Source organism: Capricornis sumatraensis, chromosome 9, assembly GCF_032405125.1.
Source record: "Capricornis sumatraensis isolate serow.1 chromosome 9, serow.2, whole genome shotgun sequence".
Classification (NCBI taxonomy): domain Eukaryota; kingdom Metazoa; phylum Chordata; class Mammalia; order Artiodactyla; family Bovidae; genus Capricornis; species Capricornis sumatraensis.
The window spans coordinates 15259817-15279517 of NC_091077.1; the positions used below are offsets into that span (position 1 = coordinate 15259817).

The 19701-nt window shown below is 52.1% G+C and overlaps 2 protein-coding genes across 10 annotated transcripts in view; one reads left to right on the plus strand and one right to left on the minus strand.

The window, feature by feature from the left end:
• The window catches only part of DNM2 (dynamin 2), an 88324-nt gene extending 77573 nt beyond the window's left edge, over positions 1 to 10751 (plus strand). For 4 of the 9 annotated variants that reach the window (XM_068979800.1, XM_068979802.1, XM_068979801.1 and 1 more), the window contains 5 exons: positions 2243 to 2354; positions 3047 to 3211; positions 6580 to 6812; positions 7854 to 8105; positions 8780 to 10248. In XM_068979800.1, coding sequence (XP_068835901.1) covers positions 2243 to 2354; positions 3047 to 3211; positions 6580 to 6812; positions 7854 to 8105; positions 8780 to 8849 — 832 coding nt within the window. In that variant the 3' untranslated portion in view covers positions 8850 to 10248. Of the gene's footprint in view, positions 1 to 990; positions 1568 to 2242; positions 2355 to 3046; positions 3212 to 6579; positions 6828 to 7853; positions 8106 to 8779; positions 10249 to 10366 lie in introns of those variants that run through there. The other 5 variants (XM_068979805.1, XM_068979806.1, XM_068979808.1 and 2 more) reach the window with 4 other exon arrangements.
• Positions 10559 to 13793, minus strand: TMED1 (transmembrane p24 trafficking protein 1). Its single transcript, XM_068979810.1, has 4 exons — positions 13611 to 13793; positions 12838 to 12935; positions 12519 to 12702; positions 10559 to 11528 (listed from the first exon to the last, which is right to left on the minus strand). Exons 1-4 carry the CDS (start codon positions 13791 to 13793, stop codon positions 11310 to 11312), a joined length of 684 nt encoding a protein of 227 aa, XP_068835911.1. The 3' UTR covers positions 10559 to 11309.
• Between the last annotated feature and the right edge of the window lie 5908 nt (positions 13794 to 19701).

Here is a 19701-nt window from a genome sequence, read left to right on the forward strand (position 1 = left end):
GGCTTGGGGCCAGTCAGAGACTGGGTTTGGGCGACGCTGAGGGAGAGGGGCCTGTGAGATTCCACGCGGAGTGTGAGGGAGGCAGCTGGGAAGGTACAAGAGACTGATGTTCAGGACTGCCCTCTGGGTAGGAATATGAACTGGGGATTCATTGCTCTGTGGTGGTGTTTCAGGTCTGGAGGGGGCAAGATCCCAGGGCCAGTGTAGCAGAGACGAGAACAGCCCAGGAGACTCTCAGTAAAGCCATCCCCAGGGATGTTGGTGGGAGTCTTTAGCAAAAGCCAAGGCACTTCTCTCAGCTTGGGAAAAGACCCAGTTGGCAGGGGGTCTGAGAGCAGGAGGAACGGCTGAGTGTGGACCCAGGAGGGCCCCTGCTCAGGTTCACACCATCATGCAGGGACCCCCTCACGCCAGGGTTCAGCCAGAGCCTGGTTGTCCTTCATCACTGGCCAGCAGGCACTGGCTTCGTCTCTGCTGGTCTCGGACTACCTTCCCCACTGCCCATTCACACCCACTAGTTCCAGCTGAGCCACTGGCTTGTGCAAAAACAGCTCTATCCTGCTCCTTTCTGGGCTGGCCTAAAGCTTCGAGATCTTCTTTGACCATCAGCTGCCTCCAAAGTCTTTTATAGCCCTTTTAGGGCTATAGGCACATTCCTCCCACTCCCCACCTCCCATGCCTAAGAAGCCCTAGGGTATCTGGGAGAAACTGGGCTCTGCAGCGGGACAGGTCTGCTGGGAAGCTGTTCCTGGCTGCAAGATGCCGGGCAGGCAACACACTTCCCTGATCCTGTGATCTTCCATGCAGTAGGGTGAGGACATTGCCTAATACATTATTGAGGGGTGAGTTCAGGAAACAAAGAATGATAGTAGCAGAAACAAGATAGAAGTTTGGTTTTTTTTATATAAATCAAGTTCAGACTTTACCATCAAGGGCAGGTTGGACAAGCCCACAGGCATCCAGACCCAGGCCCTCCTTCTTATTTCTCAGCTTTCCTCCTCTCTGTCCAAGATGGCTGCCCAGTCTCCAGCCATCATGATGATGTTCCAGGCAGCAGGAAGGAGGAGGAGGAGCAACAAAGAAATGCCCTGGAAGTCTCAGGGCAGCCACTCACTGACTGCTGGTTGGCCTGAGGACTGTCGTGAGGCCATGTGTGCCTAATCTCAAACCCAAACCTCACTGGAAGACTTTGGGACAGTTTGGCCGTCTCAGCCGCACCTGCCTTGCGGGACAGGGTGACATGCATGTAGCATGGATCCTGGCCCCTGTATAGAGAGAACACTGTCCTTAAATGCTGGCTAGTGCCCGTCTGTTTTCCCTCATCTCCCAGCCTTGTGGCTCTGCACCTTCTGCTCACAGACCCACATGTGCCCAGCAAGTCGCAAGCCTTCACTGGGAGCCCTGCCCCTGGCCAGCTCTACCTCCCTTCTAAGAATCTGGGCACGTGCTGGGCCTTCTGTGTGCAGTGCAGTAGCCACTGCCTACATGTGACTATTTAAATATAAATCAGTGGAAAAAAGCCTTAGGATCCCCTTCTTGGTCAGCCTGGCCCATTTCTTGTGCTCAGAAAGAAACTACCTGTGACTCACGGCTACTGTGTCGGGCAGCACAGGCAGAAAATGTTCCCACTATCACAGAACATTCTTCCGGACAATGCTATAGTCTTTCTACCAGGGTTTCCCTGGTGGCTCAGAAGGTAAATCCGCCTGCAATGCAGGAGACCCGGGTTTAGTCCCTGTGTTGGGAAGATCCCCTGGAGAAGGGAATGGCAACCCACTTCAGTATTCTTGCCCAGAGAATTCCATGGACACGACTGAGCAGCTGACACACGCACGGAGTCACCTCTCTAGAAACACTTTGATGGGAGCTCCCCAGCTGGCGGAGAGTGTCATGGGCCACTGCCCACTTCTAGTCACTGCCCCTCCAGGAGAGCATCAGGAGGGGAGTAGCTGAGCTCACAAACAGAACACCAGGGATGCTGCTAGATGCAGGCTCTCATGGAGCACACATCCTGCTCTCATCACAGTTTTGGGTGTCGCAGGCATGAACTCATGAAGCCTCCATCAGGCCAACGTGGTGTAGAGGCCACTGCCATCCTGGGGCCTCTGGTCATGAGCGCCCGGGGCAGGGGTGAATCCCTGTCAGTCAGGCCAACCTCAGAGCCTGCACGCCAGCTCCTTGTACCCGCTGGGCCCCGGGCAGGGTTAGCCACGGGCCTTTCCCTCCCTCCCTCGCCCCGCAGGAATGTCTACAAGGACCTGCGGCAGATCGAGCTGGCCTGTGACTCCCAGGAGGACGTGGACAGCTGGAAGGCCTCATTCCTCCGAGCCGGGGTCTACCCGGAGAAGGACCAGGTAAGAGCACCCTGAGCTGACCCCTCCCTCCCAAGAGAAGAAGGGGAGCCAGCATCTCATGGGCTGGGTCGTTTTAGGCTGTTTGCCAGAACTCTCTGAAGGCATGTAGCCCATACCCCCTTGCTCTCTGTTTTTTAAATTGTTATTTATTTATTTGGCTGTGCCGAGTCTTAGCTGCAGCACATGGAATCTAGTTCCCTGACCAGGGAGTGAATCCAAACCCCCTGTATTAGGAGCATAGAATCTTAGCCCCTGGACCACCAGGGAAGACATCCCATGCTCTCTTGAACAAACAAAGCAGACAGGGGATTGGGGGGTGTGGTCCTGTCATCAGCACCTAGAAGACTGTCCAACTGAAGTCAAGGACAAGGATACACATGGGCCGGGATCCTGTCTGCTTTATTCTCTCTCCTCTTCCTGTCCTGAGGCAGAGTGAACGTGGCCCCAAATTAATGTGTTGTCCCATTCCCCAGCTGAGTGTCTCTAGCCCACCTTGGGCCGCAGTCACCCCAGGTCCAAGCAGCTCAGGCCGGGGCAGGCAGGGCTGTACGGTGCCAATGCAGCCATCAGGGGCCAGCCCCAAGGAGTCAGTTGCGGTGGGAGAGGGCAAGCAATTCCCAGAGGAGGGGGCGCTCCCCAGGCTCGCCTCAGACCATGATTACTACCTTACCACTTTTCCTCCTTGCTTGCAGGCAGAAAACGAGGATGGAGCCCAGGAGAACACCTTCTCCATGGACCCGCAGTTGGAGCGGCAGGTAGAGACCATTCGCAACCTGGTGGACTCGTACGTGGCCATAATCAACAAGTCCATCCGTGACCTCATGCCAAAGACCATCATGCACCTCATGATCAACAACGTGAGTGCCCGCCCCTCCGGGGCCCACCCCACCCTGCAGCCAGATGTGGCCTGAACACACTCTGTACCAAATTAAAAACTCAGGGACTTCCCTGGCAGTCCAGTGGTCAGGACTCTGTGCTTCCGCTGCAGTGGCACAGGTTCAATTCCCACTTAGGGGACCAGGATCTCACATGCTTCATGACCAAAATAAAGGAAAAGATAAAAATTAAGTCTCACCACCTGATTCAAACATCACAGTCAGGACCCCCTAGCCTAACTTGGGAAATGGGAAGGTACAGGCCACCTGTACCCCGCTCAGTGGGGTCATTGAAGCTACCACCACACGTGTGCACTTTCTCTGAAGTTTTTTAGCTTTATAGTAACCCTAGGAGAAGGGACTGCTGTCATCCCCATTTTAGAGACAGGAGAACAGAGGCCCAGAGAGGTTAAAAAACCTGTTCCAAGTCACTCAGAAGAGTGAGAGGTAGGATTCATTCAAGCCCCGGCTAAGTCTGTCCCCGCCGTGGCCTCTAATGGCCTGTGCCCCGCCTGCCTTCATGCTGCTACCCGAGGGCTCCTGAGCCTCTCAGGGCATCTGGCATCTCTTGAGTGAAATATGGCTACGCCAGTGTCTCCTGCTGCAGGCTGCTGGGACGGCTCAGGCCCTGGGCTCAGCACCAGGCACTTAGCTGTGTGTGTAGCCCAGGTTCAGTTTGTCTTGTGACTATAAGAGCTCATAGTAGGACAGTGCCTAAAGCAAAAATCTCGTGTCCCTTCCCTTTCACTCTGTTCTTCCCAGTCTCCTCCTCATGGGTGTCCTGGTACATTCTCGCATATGGATGGGATTGGCAATATATAGGCTGCTGCAGCTGTGCAATTTTAAATGCATGTATGCTTTGATCCAGCACTTCCACTTGTAGGAATGTCTCCCCACAGAGACATTTGCCAGCATGCAGTTTGAGCACACGCGTGGTTATTCTCTTCAGCATGTTTTATAGTGGCCAAGAAATAGAAATCTCTATCCATTTCTTAGAATTTGTTAAGTAAATGTCCATTTTATTGCAAAAAATATGCAAAAATAAAAGGATAAAAACTTTCTCCAGGTCTGTACTAACTTTATTAAAGTGGAAAAGGTATAGAGCATAACAGAATGATCAAGAAGGCTCTATTAGTGTAAAAACAGACAAGAAATCTTCTCTCTATATAATATGGCTAGGAATCTGGAAGTTTGTACAGGAACCTAGTGACCCTGGAAGGGGAACTCAGGGGGCCTAAAGAGACCAAAGTGGACAAAGGAGACTTTTCACTGTATTTTTAAGTGATACTTTTTTTCCTTTACTAGTTTTTCAAAATTTAAATGCTTGAATAGCTAATGCATTTACATGGTTTGCAAATGCAAAACTATCCAGCATTGTCAGCTGTGCATGAGCTTGGAAAGTTCATTTGAGAAAATCCATCTATATATGTATTTTTTTTCATGTTCTTTCCCATTACAGTTTATTATAGGATATTGAATACAGTTCCCTATGGTATATACCATAGAGCATTGTTGTGTATCTATTTTATATGTAGTGGTTTGTATTGGCTAATCCCAAACTCCTAATTTACCCACCACCTCAACCACCAATGTCTGTTTGGTAACCATAAGCCTGTTTCTGTTTTGTAAATGAGTCCATTTATATCATATTTTAGATTCCACATATAAGTGTCTTCAGTTCAGTTCAGTTCAGTTCAGTCACTCAGTCGTGTCCGACTCTGCGACCCCATGAATCGCAGCATGGCAGGCCTCCCTGTCCATCACCAACTCCCGGAGTTCACTCAGACTCCCGTGCATCGAGTCAATGATGCCATCCATCCATCTCATCCTCTGTTGTCCTCTTCTCCTCCTGCCCCCAATCCCTCCCAGCATCAGAGTCTTTTCCAATGAGTCAACTCTTCGCATGAGGTGGCCAAAGTACTGGAGTTTCAGCTTTAGCATCATTCCTTCCAAAGAAATCCCAGGGCTGATCTCCTTCAGAATGGACTGGTTGGATCTCCTTGCAGTCCAAGGGACTCTCAAGAGTCTTCTCCAACACCACAGTTCAAAAGCATCAATTCTTCGGCGCTCAGCCTTCTTCACAGTCCAACTCTCACACCCATACATGACCACAGGAAAAACCATAGCCTTGACTAACGGATCTTAGTTGGCAAAGTAATGTCTCTGCTTTTGAATATGCTATCTAGGTTGGTCATAACTTTTCTTCCAAGCTTAATATGATGATATCTGGGTCCATCCATGTTGCTGCAAATGGCATTGTATCATTCTTTTTTTAATCACTGAGTAATATTCTCCTGTGTGTGTGTGTACCACATCATTATTCATTCATCTGTTGATGGACATTTAGGTTGCTTCCATGTCTTAGCTATTGTACATAGTGCTTCAGTGGACATTGAGGGTGCATGTATCTTTTTGGATTATAGTTTTCTCTGGATATATGCCCAGGAATGGGATTGCTGGATCATATGGTAGTTCTGTTTTTAGTTTTTAAAAGAACCTCCATACTGTTTTCCATAGTGGCTGCACCAATTTATATTTCTACCAACAATATAGGAGGATTTGTTTTTTACAAACCCTCTCCAGCATTTATTATTTGCATATCTCTTGATGGTGGCCATTCTGAGTGGTGTGAGGTGTACTTCATTGTAATTTTGATTTGCAGTTCTCTAATAATTAGTGATGGACATCTATTCTTAACAAGACAATTGTAGAAGGGGACTTTGGTTACAAGATCTCATATATCCATTGAATCGATTTTTCTATCTCAAAGCCACTCTTGCCCTTAATGGGGAAGCTCTGAAAGCATCCCCTCCAAAATCAACAAGTTGGCCATTTCCACTTTTATTTAACCTTCTTGTAGAGTTACTAGCCCATGCATTTAGACAAGAAAAATAATTTAAAGGTGTGAATGTTGAAAACAAATGGGAAAAATTGTCCTGATGTAAACATGAACTTGTGTACCTAGAAACTCCAAGAAAAGTAACTGAAAAACTACTATATCTTGTAGGAGGATTCAGGAAGGAACAAAGTATTAAGTTAAAGAACAGAAACTAGCAGTGTTTAAACAAAAGTCAGTTTCAAGATATAATGGGAGAAAAGGTAGCTACTAAAGATAAGATTCTAGGAATACGTTTCACAAGAGTCTCATTATTGAAAGAACACTGGCAAGCACCCCGAGAGACCCAGGAGACCACTGTAGAAAGCTCACCTCCTTGTAAATATTGCCCACGTTTCCTAGTAAAGTTAAAGACTTTAAAGAAGAGCATGGTGAACCAAGCCCATCACAGCAGCTGGCTGAGTTCTTGGCTGGTGTGGTGGGAACCTCTGACTTCTCCAACCCTTGCCCCCAGACGAAGGCCTTCATCCACCATGAGCTGCTGGCCTACCTGTACTCGTCGGCGGACCAGAGCAGCCTCATGGAAGAGTCGGCTGACCAGGCCCAGCGGCGGGACGACATGCTGCGCATGTACCACGCGCTCAAGGAGGCGCTCAACATCATTGGGGACATCAGCACCAGCACTGTGTCCACTCCCGTGCCCCCACCCGTTGATGACACCTGGATCCAGAACACCAGCAGCCACAGGTCCGTGAGGCTGGAGTGCCCACAGGCTGAAGAGGGTACTGCCTGTGGGTTTCCAGCTCTACCCACCCCCACCCCCATGTGTCCATTAGGGCACAACCATGGGTAGCCAGGGTGCAGGGGCCCTGACCACAGATGGTACAGCACCCAGGGCTGGCCGTAGTATGGGACTGCCACCCCTGCCTAGGCCTGAAGGGACAGGGAGAGAGAAGGGTTAATGACCTGCCTGACTCCTGATGCCTTCTGTTGGTTAAGGCCAAACAGAAACCAGAGAGGGCATGGGGCCTGGGCAACCCTGGCCATACAGGTAAGCCTCCTAAAGCACAGAGGAAGCTGAGAACAGCTGGTGGGAGAGGGCCTAGAGGGACACGTGGAGGGCGTAACCGGCATCCCCCGCCCTGACCACCTAGAGCTGAGGTGCAGTGAGGCCCTGACATGGGCACGTCAGAGCATCGGGCAGGGACACCTGACCAGTAACAGGGCAGGTGGTGGGAGGAGAAAGGGTGGCCCAGAGAAGTCTCAGAAGGTGCCGGTTTTTCCAAGCCCTCAGGGAGCCTTGAGTTTCCTTGGAGAGCTGACCCAGCCTCCAGCCTGAGATGCAGCACCCAGAGGGGAGCCTGTGGGGCGCGTGGGACAGGGCCCCATGGACCTTACAACCTCTGGAGGCATGCTGGGCTCTGGAAGGATTTTTGGCTTCAAAGGGTGGATTTGGGTCAGTGGGGAGGCTGGAGTGGGGCCAGTGAGAGGGAGATGCCGGAAGGAGTGAGACCAGAGGGAAGCAGGAACCCTAGTTGACTGAGGACAGGTGCTGGGCCCTGGCTCAGGTCCTGGGGGTGTACAGAGGGGCCCAGGGCATCTGTGCTGACCTGCCCAGGACCAGCTACTCACTGCATCTGGCTGGGTGGTAGCTGGTGCCAGCCTGTGTTACAGAGGAGGCCACCCTCTGGCCAGTGCCCTGGCCCCACCTTGGGCTTCTGCGCCCACACCCATGTGGCCGGTGCACCTGCCCACCAGCTTCACCTCACACCTCTCCTCTCTCCACAGCCCCACTCCGCAGCGCCGGCCTGTATCCAGTGTGCACCCCCCAGGCCGGCCCCCAGCAGTGAGGGGTCCCACCCCTGGGCCACCCCTGATTCCTGTGCCGGTGGGGCCAGCTACCTTCTCAGCACCCCCGATCCCATCCCGGCCCGGCCCCCACCCTGGTGTGTTTGCCAACAACGACCCCTTCTCAGCCCCACCTCAGATCCCATCTCGGCCAGCTCGGATTCCACCCGGCATTCCCCCTGGAGTGCCCAGGTAAGGCTAGACCCCCTTGCCACCCGCCACCTAGAGACACCCGCCTGTGCTCTGCAGGGAGCAAAGGAGTCACCAGCATCCTTATGGGGCTCATGGGGAAACTGAGGCCCCAAGAGGCCTAATTCACAGAGCAACGGAGTCCATGCTACTCCCAAGCTCCCACGCCCATCCTCTACATGAGCAAGTGGGCCCCCTTGTAGCTCGGGGCCCCTCCCATGGGACCCCTTCTTCTGGTTTTGACCAGTTCCTTTCTGAGGACACGCACATGAGGCGCTGCCCATCCCCTGCCCTCCCTTGCTCCTCCCTGGGTGCCAGGCCTCTTTCTTCCCCTTTTCTCCCATGAGCAACCTGTGGTCCAAAGTGGGCGCAGGTGCTGATGCCCCGGTTGGTTCATTCCTTCCCAGCACCAAAGCAGCCATCGTGTAGCACCCAGGTGGGTGCTGGCCTACGTGTACTCGAGGTCAGGGCTTCCCACCACCCCAGCTAAGAACTCAGCCAGCTGTTGTGATGGGCTTGGAAGAGCATTCACCATGCTTTTCTTTAAAGTCTATAACTTTACCTCGGAACATGGGCAATATTTACAAGGGGTGGGGGAGGTGGGGCCTGGGTCCGCGGCCTTGCCCGGCTTCCGGCCTCACTGCCCTCTCCCCTTCCTGTGTTTATTCTCTTTGCAGCAGAAGACCCCCTGCTGCACCCAGCCGGCCCACCATTATCCGCCCAGCCGAGCCATCTCTGCTCGACTAGGCTGCAGGGGTTGTGGGTCATGTTCTTGGGAGTCCTCGAGCAGGACCCTCGGTGCAGGAGCTTCGGTGGTCTAAGCCCACCTGCCGCCCCTGGCCCTCCCATCCCCAGGCGGGACCAGGCTCCCTGCGGGCAGCCCCTGGCTCCTCCCTCACCCTGGCCCCCATCCCTGGCTGGACACAGCACTGAAAGGAGGGCCCCTGGAGCCCCAGAATGAGGGGTGCTGGGGTGTTGCACTTTGGGAAGTGGGGTCTCAGGTACCAGAGGAGACAGCTGCATCCTGAGTGCCATCTTGAACGAGGGAGCCAGGCTGGTGTGGGGGGCAGGGCTCACCCGGGGGTTCTCTGGCCAGGAAAGCCTAAGTGGACCAGGCCTAAGGAACGGCACCGAGGTGTCCATACCCCTAGGCGTCACTCTGCTTCTCAGCAGCTGGGGCTCCCAGTGGCAAGCCAGGCCCTGCGGGTCCAGCACTGCCTGCCCGCCTGCCCGAGTTGTACATATTCCTTCCTCGGCCGCATTAACCGCACGGCTCAGCCTCAGCTGCCGGAGGTGCCTTCGCCAGGTCCGGAACACTCGGCCCCGGCCAACCTCTCTCCTCTCTGGGCAACCCCCTTCTCTTCCTAGGTCCCCAGGGCAGCCAGGGTTCAGGGCTGAATGGGATGGGGAAGCTTGGGGGGCCTCTGGGTCCCCACCCGGGCCTCCCCCACGGGTCAGGCTCCGGGCGGCCTCTCCGTGAGCAAAGCTTCTCGCTCGCTCGGTTTGACCACTGTAAGTGCCTGCACTCTGTACCCTATTAATAAACTACAATAAAGGGAAGACGCTTCTGGTGGCTCGTGTGTGGGCCTTTTGTGTTGCCATTCAGGCTGGCGGGGGGGTGGCCTTGCCCCTGCCCCTCCCACCATGGGCCCCCCATACCTCACTCACAGGGTCTCTCCTCTCGGGTGGGAGGGTTCACTTCTGCTAGAGGGGAGAGCTCTTACTTTCCTAAACACCTCAGGAGCAGAAGCAAATATTCCCCCTCCCCCCATCCTCTCATGCTTCCCCGGTGGCACTGGTGGTAAAGAACCTGCCTGCTAACGCCAGAGACGTAAGAGAGACCGGTTCAATCCCTGGGTCAGGAAGCTCCTCTGGAGGAGGGTATGGCAACCCACTCCAGTATTGCCTGGCGAATCCCATGGACAGAGGAGCCTGGCAGGCTACAGTCCATAGGGTTGCAAAGAGTCAGGCATGACTGGTGACTTAGCCTGCACACACACCCCCTATCCCCACACACAGACGCTTGGCTGGAGCCCGTGACACAGCACTGATAACAGGCCAGGATGGGGACCTGGGACAGGTGTGCGAGTTACTGAAGGGAGAGGGTATCCTGGCCGCCCACCTTACACTGTGCAGCAGTCAGGCTCCTCCTCACCCCCACAGTCCTGAGGGCTTCCCCCTTTACCCTCTTGGGGGCACAGGCCTTCCAGCTCAGCCCGGGTCACAGTTAAACTTTGCTTTCTGATTTTTTCTCTTGTGCCCAGGCGACCACCTCCATCGGCTCCTGCCCGGCCTTTCTTCTGAGCTTCGTGGGAGACCCCTCCCGCCCGTCTGGCTGCCCTCTTAGGGGCAGGACTGTCCTGGCTGGTGTCCCTGAGCCCCAATCACCAGGCACTGTGATTTTTTTTCTGACCATAATTTATTGATTCTGGTGCCCAGACCACCCTTCGCTCCAGGAGGCTCCTGTGCAGGCTTGAGCTGGGCCATCCCTTGGCCCCTTCTGGGGCCCCTGCACGAAGAACAGGAGGGCCGGGTGGTCTTGCAGACTCCGCTCCCCGAGTTCTGTAACCAGACCTCACACCCAGCCCACTCCCTGCTGGGCTGAGGGGCCAGGCCCCTTCCTGTCAATAAAAGTGACTGTTCTGGCAAGAACACTGCAGCCACGTCTTGTTCCCCCTGGCCCCTGGAACAGCAGGCCACCCCCAGTAGCAGCACAGGCCTTGGGTGGAGCCACAAGGAGAAGGCAGGCAGGCAGAGGATCCCGCAGCAGTCAGCCCCCTCCTATTGGGACCTAACTTGGAGGGCCAGCGGGAAGACAACGGGGAGTTTGCTTCCTGGGCCCGGTCCAGCACTGCACAGGGCTGGTGCCGACTGGAAGACTGGCTAAGGCACGTTACAGTAGGGGACAGAGGCAGGGCCAGAAAACCCCAGGGTTGCCTTCGAACCTTGCAGTGCCCCCCATGCACCATTTCTAGGAAAACAGGTGCAGCCACTGAGCCATTCCTCCTGGAGGGACCCACACCTGCAAGCCAGCCAGTGCTCCCCGCCCAGGCCCGAAAGGGTGGAGACACAGTGGGTGCCCCACCTCAGGGCTGGAACTACACAGCCTCCCCTTGTGTAGGAAACTGAGCTGGGGAAGGGATGCCCCTGTCTCACATGCATGTGCCCTGCTGCCCCTCCTCTCCCCTGTTCTTCCACAGCAACAGGCTACGTAGGCACAGGCCGCTTGTCCTGAAAGAAGCGCTTGAGCGTGCAGACTTGCAGCACGGCCACAAGCAGCAGCACGGCCACGTTCACGGCCGACCAGAAGTTGACCCGCTCCAGGTTGCCTTCTTGCAGGTTGCGGTCACGTGCCTCAAAGGCTCGCAGCAGAGTCAGCACTTGGATGCTGCGCTCCAGCCGGGTCCTCATGGTCTCGATGGACTCCTGTGGCAGAGAGGGAAAAGGCAAGGCTTTGTCCTTGGATGGGAGTGAGAGTTCGTTTGTTGGAAAGAGGGGGAGAGAGCTGAGAGCACAGATTCAGTGGCCAGGCTGCCTGAGTCTCAAGCCCTCTGCCATTCACTGGCTGTGTGACCATGAGCAACTAAACAACCTCTCTGGACCTCAGTTTCCTCCTCCGAATTAAACCTCAGGGTTGTAAGGAATGAATGCCCAATTAGGCATAAAGAGCATACTAACTAGTAATCAATAAAAAGCAGTAGGTGAAGCCAGATTGCTTGGGCTTAAATATTGGCTCTGTTGCTGGCTGTGTGGCCTTAGGAGAATTACTTAGCCATCCTGTTCATCAGTTTCCCCAACTGTAAAATGGGGGATAATTAGAGCACACTCCCTGTATATAGGGGGCTTCCCTGGTGGCTCAGACTGTAAAGAATCTGCCTGCAATGCGGGAGAACTGGGTTCAATCCCTGGTGTGGAAGATCCCCTGGAGAAGGGAATGGCTATCTAATCCAGTATTTTTCCCTACATATACAGTGGTTATGGGGACTTCATGAGTTATTTAAACCCTTAGAACAAGGTTTATACCTAGAAATGTTCTACTGTTATTAGGTTGGGGGTACCAGTATGTAGGGGGCTTCCCAGGTGGGGCTAGTGGTAAAGAACCTGCCTGCCAGTGCAGAAGACGTAAGAGAAGTGGGTTCGATCCCTGGGTCGGGAAGATCCCCTGGAGGAGGGCACAGTAACCCACTCCAGTATTCAGTATTCTTTCCTGGAGAATCCCATGGACAGAGGAGCCTGGTGGGCTACGGTCCACGGGGTCACAAAGAGTTGGATATAATAGGACTGAAGCAATTTAGCATGCCGGCACCAATACGTAGGGAAGGTGAGGTCAGGCCCAGGCAGACCCCAGCCAAGGTGAGAGGGCAGGGAGCAGTGCCAGAGGTCTGGAAGGAGTGGCCCCAGCTCTCCTGGGCGCACCTTGATGTCCTCCATCTTGACATCCAGAATCTCCTCAGGCTCCACAGCCTCTGCCCAGCCCTCGACCTCCTCCTCATCCTGTAGGCTGTCAAAGATGAGTTCAAAGAACACAAGCTTCTCCGAGATGGTGCTGAAGGAGTTGTCAAAGCACAGCTTGTAGTCCCCGGCCTCCGTGGGCTCCACCCTGGGCATAGAGACACACATGACCCTGAGTGGCCGACCAGCTGGACTTTTCGAGGCAGGCAGGGTGGTAACCCGAGGCCGCCAGCGAGGGGCAGGGCTGTAACTGAACCCGGACAGCCAGCGGGACTTAACTCACGTGTGCACACCGTCTGCCTTGCGGGACTCGCTGACCAGCAGCACTCCCTGAGGGCTCTCCAGACTGAAATCCACGTCCAGCCCAGCACCTCCGATCACCTGGGGGGGCAGGTAAGAGCAGGATAGAGGGCTAGGGCTAAGCCAAAGGCACCTGCCAGAGAACATCAGGGCTGGACCGACCCGCATAGACCCATACCGACCACCACCCAGAGGTCTACCTGAGTTCTGACACCTACACCTTCAAGCCAGTCTTGCCCCACTCCCGTCCCTCTGTCCCGCCCCTTGCCTTGGCTCCGCCCCCACTGAGATGATGCTTTTTGTATGGCCACGCCCCCCATAGAGATGACGTCCCGACTTGGCCATACCCCAAATGACACGACGGAGCCCTGCCTTCTTTCCTTAGCCCAACCTCCGAGAAATTATCAGGTTGACCACACCTTTTTTTGTACAGCATCCTGGTCTTCCCTCCCAACTCCCTCAATCGACCCAATCCTTTTGACCACGCCCACTCGCGACGGTCCTGCCTTCTGACGGGCTCCCTCGTTCTCCCGGTGACCCCGCCTCCCCGCTGCCCAACTCTAGCCCAGCCTTCTATTCCCACCCCTTCCGCTCCCACGCGCTGTCCCCGCCCCTCCGCCTCGCTCTCCCTGGCTCCGCCCTCGTGATCCTGAGCTAGGGCTCCTCCTGCTCTATTCAGTGCATGCATAGCGTGCTCTGGTTTGGCCACGCCCCGTCTCCGTGCCTCCGCTCGCTCCCCAACACGGGACCCTGTACCTGATACTCAGTCTCAAGGCTTGCGTTGGCTGGCGCGGACTGATAGAAACACTGCTTCCGCCCCGCAGGCAGCAGGAACGTGAACTCGCCGTCCTGGATCGGCGGGGGCCCTGCCCCTCCCACGCCCACTGGCGGCAGTAGTAGCCACAGGGCCAAGCCTAAGGCCGCGCCGGCCGCCATCATCCGGGTCACTGTCTGGTCTGCTAACCGGTTGCGGTTCCTTTAAGGAATAGCTCTGTCCCCTATGCTAGTCGGCTGAGTTCATTGGCAGCCGCTTCTGTCCGTTATCCGAAGCCCGCGGAACCTGGAGTGAAGGACCCCCCCCGAGAGCCTAGCTGTCCGAATGAATGCCTGATGCGCCTGAAAATACTCGATCTTCTACAGATTTTTCTTTGTAAAGCCTCCTTTCTAGCCTCAAACACTGTGGGGAAAATTACAAAAATAAGACCACGATGGTACATTCTCCTCAGGCAAAAGTTAAGACAACTATGGTGGCGGCAGCTAGGTCCTGCGGTTTTCCCAAAGTAGCCCGCGCGCAACGACTGTTGTTCGAATTCGTCTGGGTGTAGTGTGTCGAAAGTAGAAGCAGGGCGTGTGCCTGCACGCGACCTGTTGGGCTCGTGTATAAAAAAGCTCAGCTAGGGTGGGTGGAGACTTTTCTATTAATGTGGATTCTTGCCGGTCCCAGGTCCTTGAGCTTGGCCCCAGGTCCGATGCCTAATCCTTCTTTCCTTGGCGCCTTAGAACCGTCGTTTTATCAGTCTCCTTGTTTCTTAATCGGAGGTGATGAAAATTGAGATGAGGCCTGGCCCATATTGTTTGCTCGGGAGCCTGGCCTCATCCTGCTCGCGAAGGGTCGCAAACTCGACAGCCCAGGTGCTTAGCGTCAGCAGAGAAAAGTAGAGAGTGTGGGAAAGGCAGATTGCCTAGTTCAAACCATGCCCCATGCTTTACTTGAGGCATCACACTGCTGGGCCTCACAGGATGATGCTAGGCCTTGACTGGGCTGTTGTGAAGATTAAATAAGATGATGTTTATTTAGTGCTTGGTGCATCCATAGGCCCTCAGTAAATATTAATTTATATTCCAGGTTTATCGCCTTGCTCTGGGCATGCCGCCAATCTCTAATTCTGGTTTAGAGAATTTGGAGGCAACCTAAGCAAACAGATAAGAAAGATGTCATTGGAGAAACGGACTGTGGAGATTCCATCTAAACATAAGAAAAAATGTTCAGATTGGCAGTGTTGAGTTGTTCAAGATAGCATGAAAGAGGTTGGCAGGTGGTGACAATTATGCTTTGAACACAGCTGGTGGCTGTCAACTACACATTTGGAGAGCTTGGGGAAGTAACACTTTGTAATGTCAAAGTTTATGTATGGTCATGCTTGGTATTCCTTTTGCGGGAGGAGGGCAGGGGGACACCGCAAGGTATATGTGGGTGTTCCTTACTGTTCCAAGTTCTTCTGTCATTCAGAGTTACTACTTGAACATTTTGAAGTAGTTGTGGAGAATCGGTGATAAATTTTTGTTACGGATTCTTTTTTAACAAGGGGAAACACGTTAAAAAGAACCATTTTAAGTAAACAACTCAGTGGCATTTAGTATATTCATAATATTGTGCAACCATTACTTCTACTCACTTCCAAAACATTTTCATCAGGAAGGAATCCCTGTACCCATCCAGCAATTATTCCTCATTCTTTCCTCACCCCAGTCTGGTGATCAGTCTGCCTCCATGGGTTTGCTAATTCTGGATATTTCATGTAAATGGGATGTTTGACCATTAGTGTCTGGCTTCTTTTTCTTAGCATAATGTTTTTAAGGTTTATCATCACATCATTCTTTAATTCTTTTTTACAGCTGAGTAGTATTTCATTCCATCTATTGGATGCTTGGGTTGTTTCCAATTTTGGCTATTGTGAATAGTGCCTCTAGGAACCTGTTTGTTTATGTATTTGTTTGAGTATCTGCCTCCAGTTCTCTGGGGGTATATACCTGGGAGTGAAGCTGCTGGGTCATATGGTAATTTTATGCTTAACTGTTTGAAAAACTGCCAAACTTTCCCACATTAAAGTTGCACAATTTTACACTCCCACCAACCATGTACAAGGGTCCCATCCCAATTTTCCTACATCCTCATCAACATTTGTTATATTCCATTTTACTGTTAGTATATTCCTTCTCATGTATGTGAAGTAGTATCTCATAGTAGCTTGTTTCTTTGTTTTCTTTCTGAGGATGAGTCCATTTTATTGAGGGGCATCAAGGGAGGGTCTCAGGATTGGGAGGACAGTGAGATCTAATGTCCTTCTCCTAGCTGGGATCTCCTCAATTTTACAGTCTCTGGAAGCTCAGTGGGTAGGTTTGTTTGTTTCGTTTTGTTTTGTCATGCCACATGGCTTGCAGGATCTCAGTTCCCTGACCAGGAACTGAACCCTGGCCACAACAGGGAAAGCCCAGAATCCTAACCACTAGGTCACCAGGGAACTTCTAAAAGCTCATAGTGGTTTTGATACTGAGCATCCTTTCATGTGCTTATTGGTCACTCGTGTATCTTCTTTGGAAAAATATCTGTTCATGTCTTTTACCTATTTAAAACTTGTATGTTGTTATTGTCGAGTTACAACATTCGTATATTATGGAATGAAAAAGGAAGAAAGAAAAAACAGTGAAAAACCTCTCCTGCTCTTTGCCAAACTCTGCTGGAGCACATCGATAATCCATTTATAACTCTGCCTTAGCCTTCTCTTCCTATTTGCATCAAGCCCAGAAATTGACCAGAGATGAAAGAGTAAGGTCTTCTTAAGTCTTTCCTGATCAACTGTCCTGCCCTGGGTATGCACATTGCTCGCTAAACTCCCCAGTATATATGGTGCTTTTGAGTGCCTTAATTACCCAAAGAAATTCACCCCAGCTTTTCCTCCCAGCATTTGGCCATGTATGTTGTCTTCCTCCATTGTAATCTTGTACACCAGAGAGCTGTGAGTTGTTCCTTCCTTACAGTGTTTTCTAGGAATACATTCTGAGTTAAAGCACACTGCGTCAGTCCCTCAGGTTACCCCCAGACATATTACAACACACACACACACAATACTGTGAGAATGAGGGCTGTTCTGCTCCCGCAGAAACTGGGAACCAGGGCTCCACGCTGGGGGCACAGGTGGCTATCTTCAGATCCTCCACTGTGCTGGACAAGGAGATGAGGAAAGGTATGGAAAACACCACAAAGCTTTCCTGCCACGTTCAACTTGCCTCTTCTTGATTTGCATTTCCTTGGTTAACATAAATGTTTAGCTGTTTTCCTGCATTCAGATAAAATTGACTGTTACCATTTTTGCTCAGTTTGTTGATGTTTTGCATGAGATACAGGCCTATAGAGCTACCAACCCCACCTTTTTCCCTGTTGGCTGGGACGAATGGGTGATTCTTGTTTTCCCTCGATTGAGTAAAATCCTCCCTCTCCCCCAGTATTCAACAAAATGTACTGGGTAGACAGTTATCAATGTCCTGGGAGCTGTCATCTCAGTGCTGCTCCACTAAATGATTTCAGGTCCTCAGAAGTGCTCAGAAGTCAATGCTAGGTGGGTAGGTAAGGTGACTTATTTCACCTAGGTGGAGTCGGGGAGAGCTTCACCAAGGAGGTGGCATTGAATTTCAGATTTGAAGTAGTAGGGAGAAGAAAGCAGAAAAAAACAGTTCTCTGACATCAAAGGCACTCAGTTCAAGGGGCAGAAAGGGGATGAAGGTGGGGTGGGTGGGAGGAGTAGCCAGAGAAGAGATGGGAATCTTGGGCAGACAGCCCCTCATAAAGGGCCCTCTTTCCTTTGTCATGTTGGCCCAGAATCTTAGCCGGGGGTTCTTATGACCGTGGGGAGTTGGCCGACTGGCTTCTGCAGGTCAGGGATTCCCCCTGACATTATAATCGAAAGATTACAAGAGCGTGTGCTGGGCAGTGTGTTTTTCCCACCAGAACTATTCTCCACCCTACTCTGTACTGCTTCACAGTGGGGGTGGAGGGGCGAGGGGGCTGATATCTCCATACCAGATCAATGTGGCTGCCTTGTCCTCCGCTTTCCAGTTGAGTTTGGCCCTCGTAGGATGTCTAAAGGCTGCAGGAAAGGAAGGTCTAGGAATCTGTTCGCTGGCTCCTACCTTTTTGGCCTGCATCTTTCAACAAAAGCCTGTAACTCTAGCTCTCTCCAAGTTCCAGGACCCCCACCCACTCCAGCAACTTCAGGCTTGGCTGCTAACAGTGACCGTAGGAAGTCGCTGTCCCTCATTGCTTCCCTTTCACCCTGCTCATGACTCCTCAGTTCTGTCTCTTAAGGGCATGATCTGTGTGACAGCTGACCAATACAAGTATGTGTATCTATGTTCAGTTCAGTTCAGTTCAGTCGCTCAGTCGTGTCCGACTCTTTGCAACCCCATGAACTGCAGCACGCCAGGCCTCCCTGTCCATCACCAACTCCCGGAGTTCACTCAGACTCACGTCCATCGAGTCGGTGATGCCATCCAGCCATCTCATCCTCTGTCGTCCCCTTCTCCTCCTGCCTCCAATCCCTCCCAGCATCAGAGTCTTTTCCAGTGAGTCAACTCTTCATATGAGGTGGCCAAAGTACTGGAGCTTCAGCTTTAGCATCATTCCTTCCAGAGAACACCCAGGACCGATCTCCTTCAGAATGAACTGGTTGGATCTCCTTGCAGTCCAAGGGACTCTCAAGAGTCTTCTCCAACACCACAGTTCAAAAGCATCAATTCCTCGGTGCTCAGCTTTCTTCACAGTCCAACTCTCACATCCATACATGACCACAGGAAAAACCATAGCCTTGACTATACAGACCTTAGTTGGCAAAGTAATGTCTCTGCTTTTGAATATGCTATCTAGGTTGGTCATAACTTTCCTTCCAAGGAGTAAGTGTCTTTTAATTTCATGGCTGCAATCACCATCTGAATTCAAAATTCCAGGTTATAGATCCCTGAATCACATTAGATACTCTCAGGATGAAGTCTTCACTTACATCCAAGACCCTATCCCCTCTACCTACAATGCCCTCCTTCCATCTCCTTCTCAGGCTTTCAGAGTCAGATGTCACCTCCTCCCAGAAGCCTTCCTTGAACTTCCTGAAGCTAAGTGAAGAACCTTCCTCAATGACAAACTTCAACATAGCACTTCACCAACTGGACTGTCACTGTCTGCTTGTCTGACTCACTGAACTCTGAGTTCCCAAGTGCAGGAGCTGTTTCATTCATCATGGTATCCCTGGTACCCAGCATGGTTCTGAGCCCTAGTGACGCTCAGTAATCAGCTGGTGGCATAAATAAACCAAATATCTCTCCCAACTCTTGTCTCATACACACCCAGAAAAGAGCCACAAAAATAGACTGAGGGAATGTGTTTTGGCTTTCAAGTCAGACAAGCCCAAAATATTTATTGTTCACTGTGTGCCAAGCACTGATGTAGGCATTGGGAAACTGCAAGAGATGGCTCTGTCTCTGTACTCTGGAGGAAGATATCTGGATGAGTTCAGTAAATTCAAGCATGTTCTATGAACCATGCTGACCTAATCTAATTTATATTTACAGAATATTACACCGGGCAACTGCAAAGTGCATTTCCATTTTGAGTGCACATTGTATGCAGATATATACTGGGCCAGTGAAAAAAGTATCGGACTTCCCTGGTGGTACAGTGGATGAGAATCTGCCTGTCAGTGCAGGGGACACCAGTTCAATCCCCGATCTGGGAAGATTCCACATGCCTCGGAACAGCTAAGCCCATGTGCTGCAATTGCTGAGCCAGTGCCCTAGAGTCTGCGAGCCACAACTACTGAAGCGCACGCACCTAGATCCCATGCTCTGGAACAAGAGAAGCCGCCACAGTGAGAAGCCCTTGCACTGCAGCCAAGAGTAGCCCCCAGATCACCACAACTAGAGGAAGCTGGCAAGCAGCAACAAAAACTCAGCGCAACCAAAACTAAATAAATGAAGGAAGTTAGGAAAAGAAGCTCCAGCTAAACATATGGTAACTGAAAGAAAGAACAAAATAAAGATAAGACCACGAAGCAATGAAATAGAAAACTGAAAATAGAGA

What these genes read in the sequence shown, in the direction of transcription:
- TMED1 (XM_068979810.1), bottom strand. Translation starts at nt 13,793, where the DNA reads ATGATGGCGGCCGGCGCGGCCTTAGGCTTGGCCCTGTGGCTACTACTG. An exon ending in GCCTTGAGACTGAGTATCAG is followed by an intron (nt 12,936 to 13,610) that starts GTACAGGGTCCC and finishes CTGCCCCCCCAG; the next exon opens with GTGATCGGAGGTGCTGGGCT. An exon ending in TCAAGATGGAGGACATCAAG is followed by an intron (nt 11,529 to 12,518) that starts GTGCGCCCAGGA and finishes TCTCTGCCACAG; the next exon opens with GAGTCCATCGAGACCATGAG.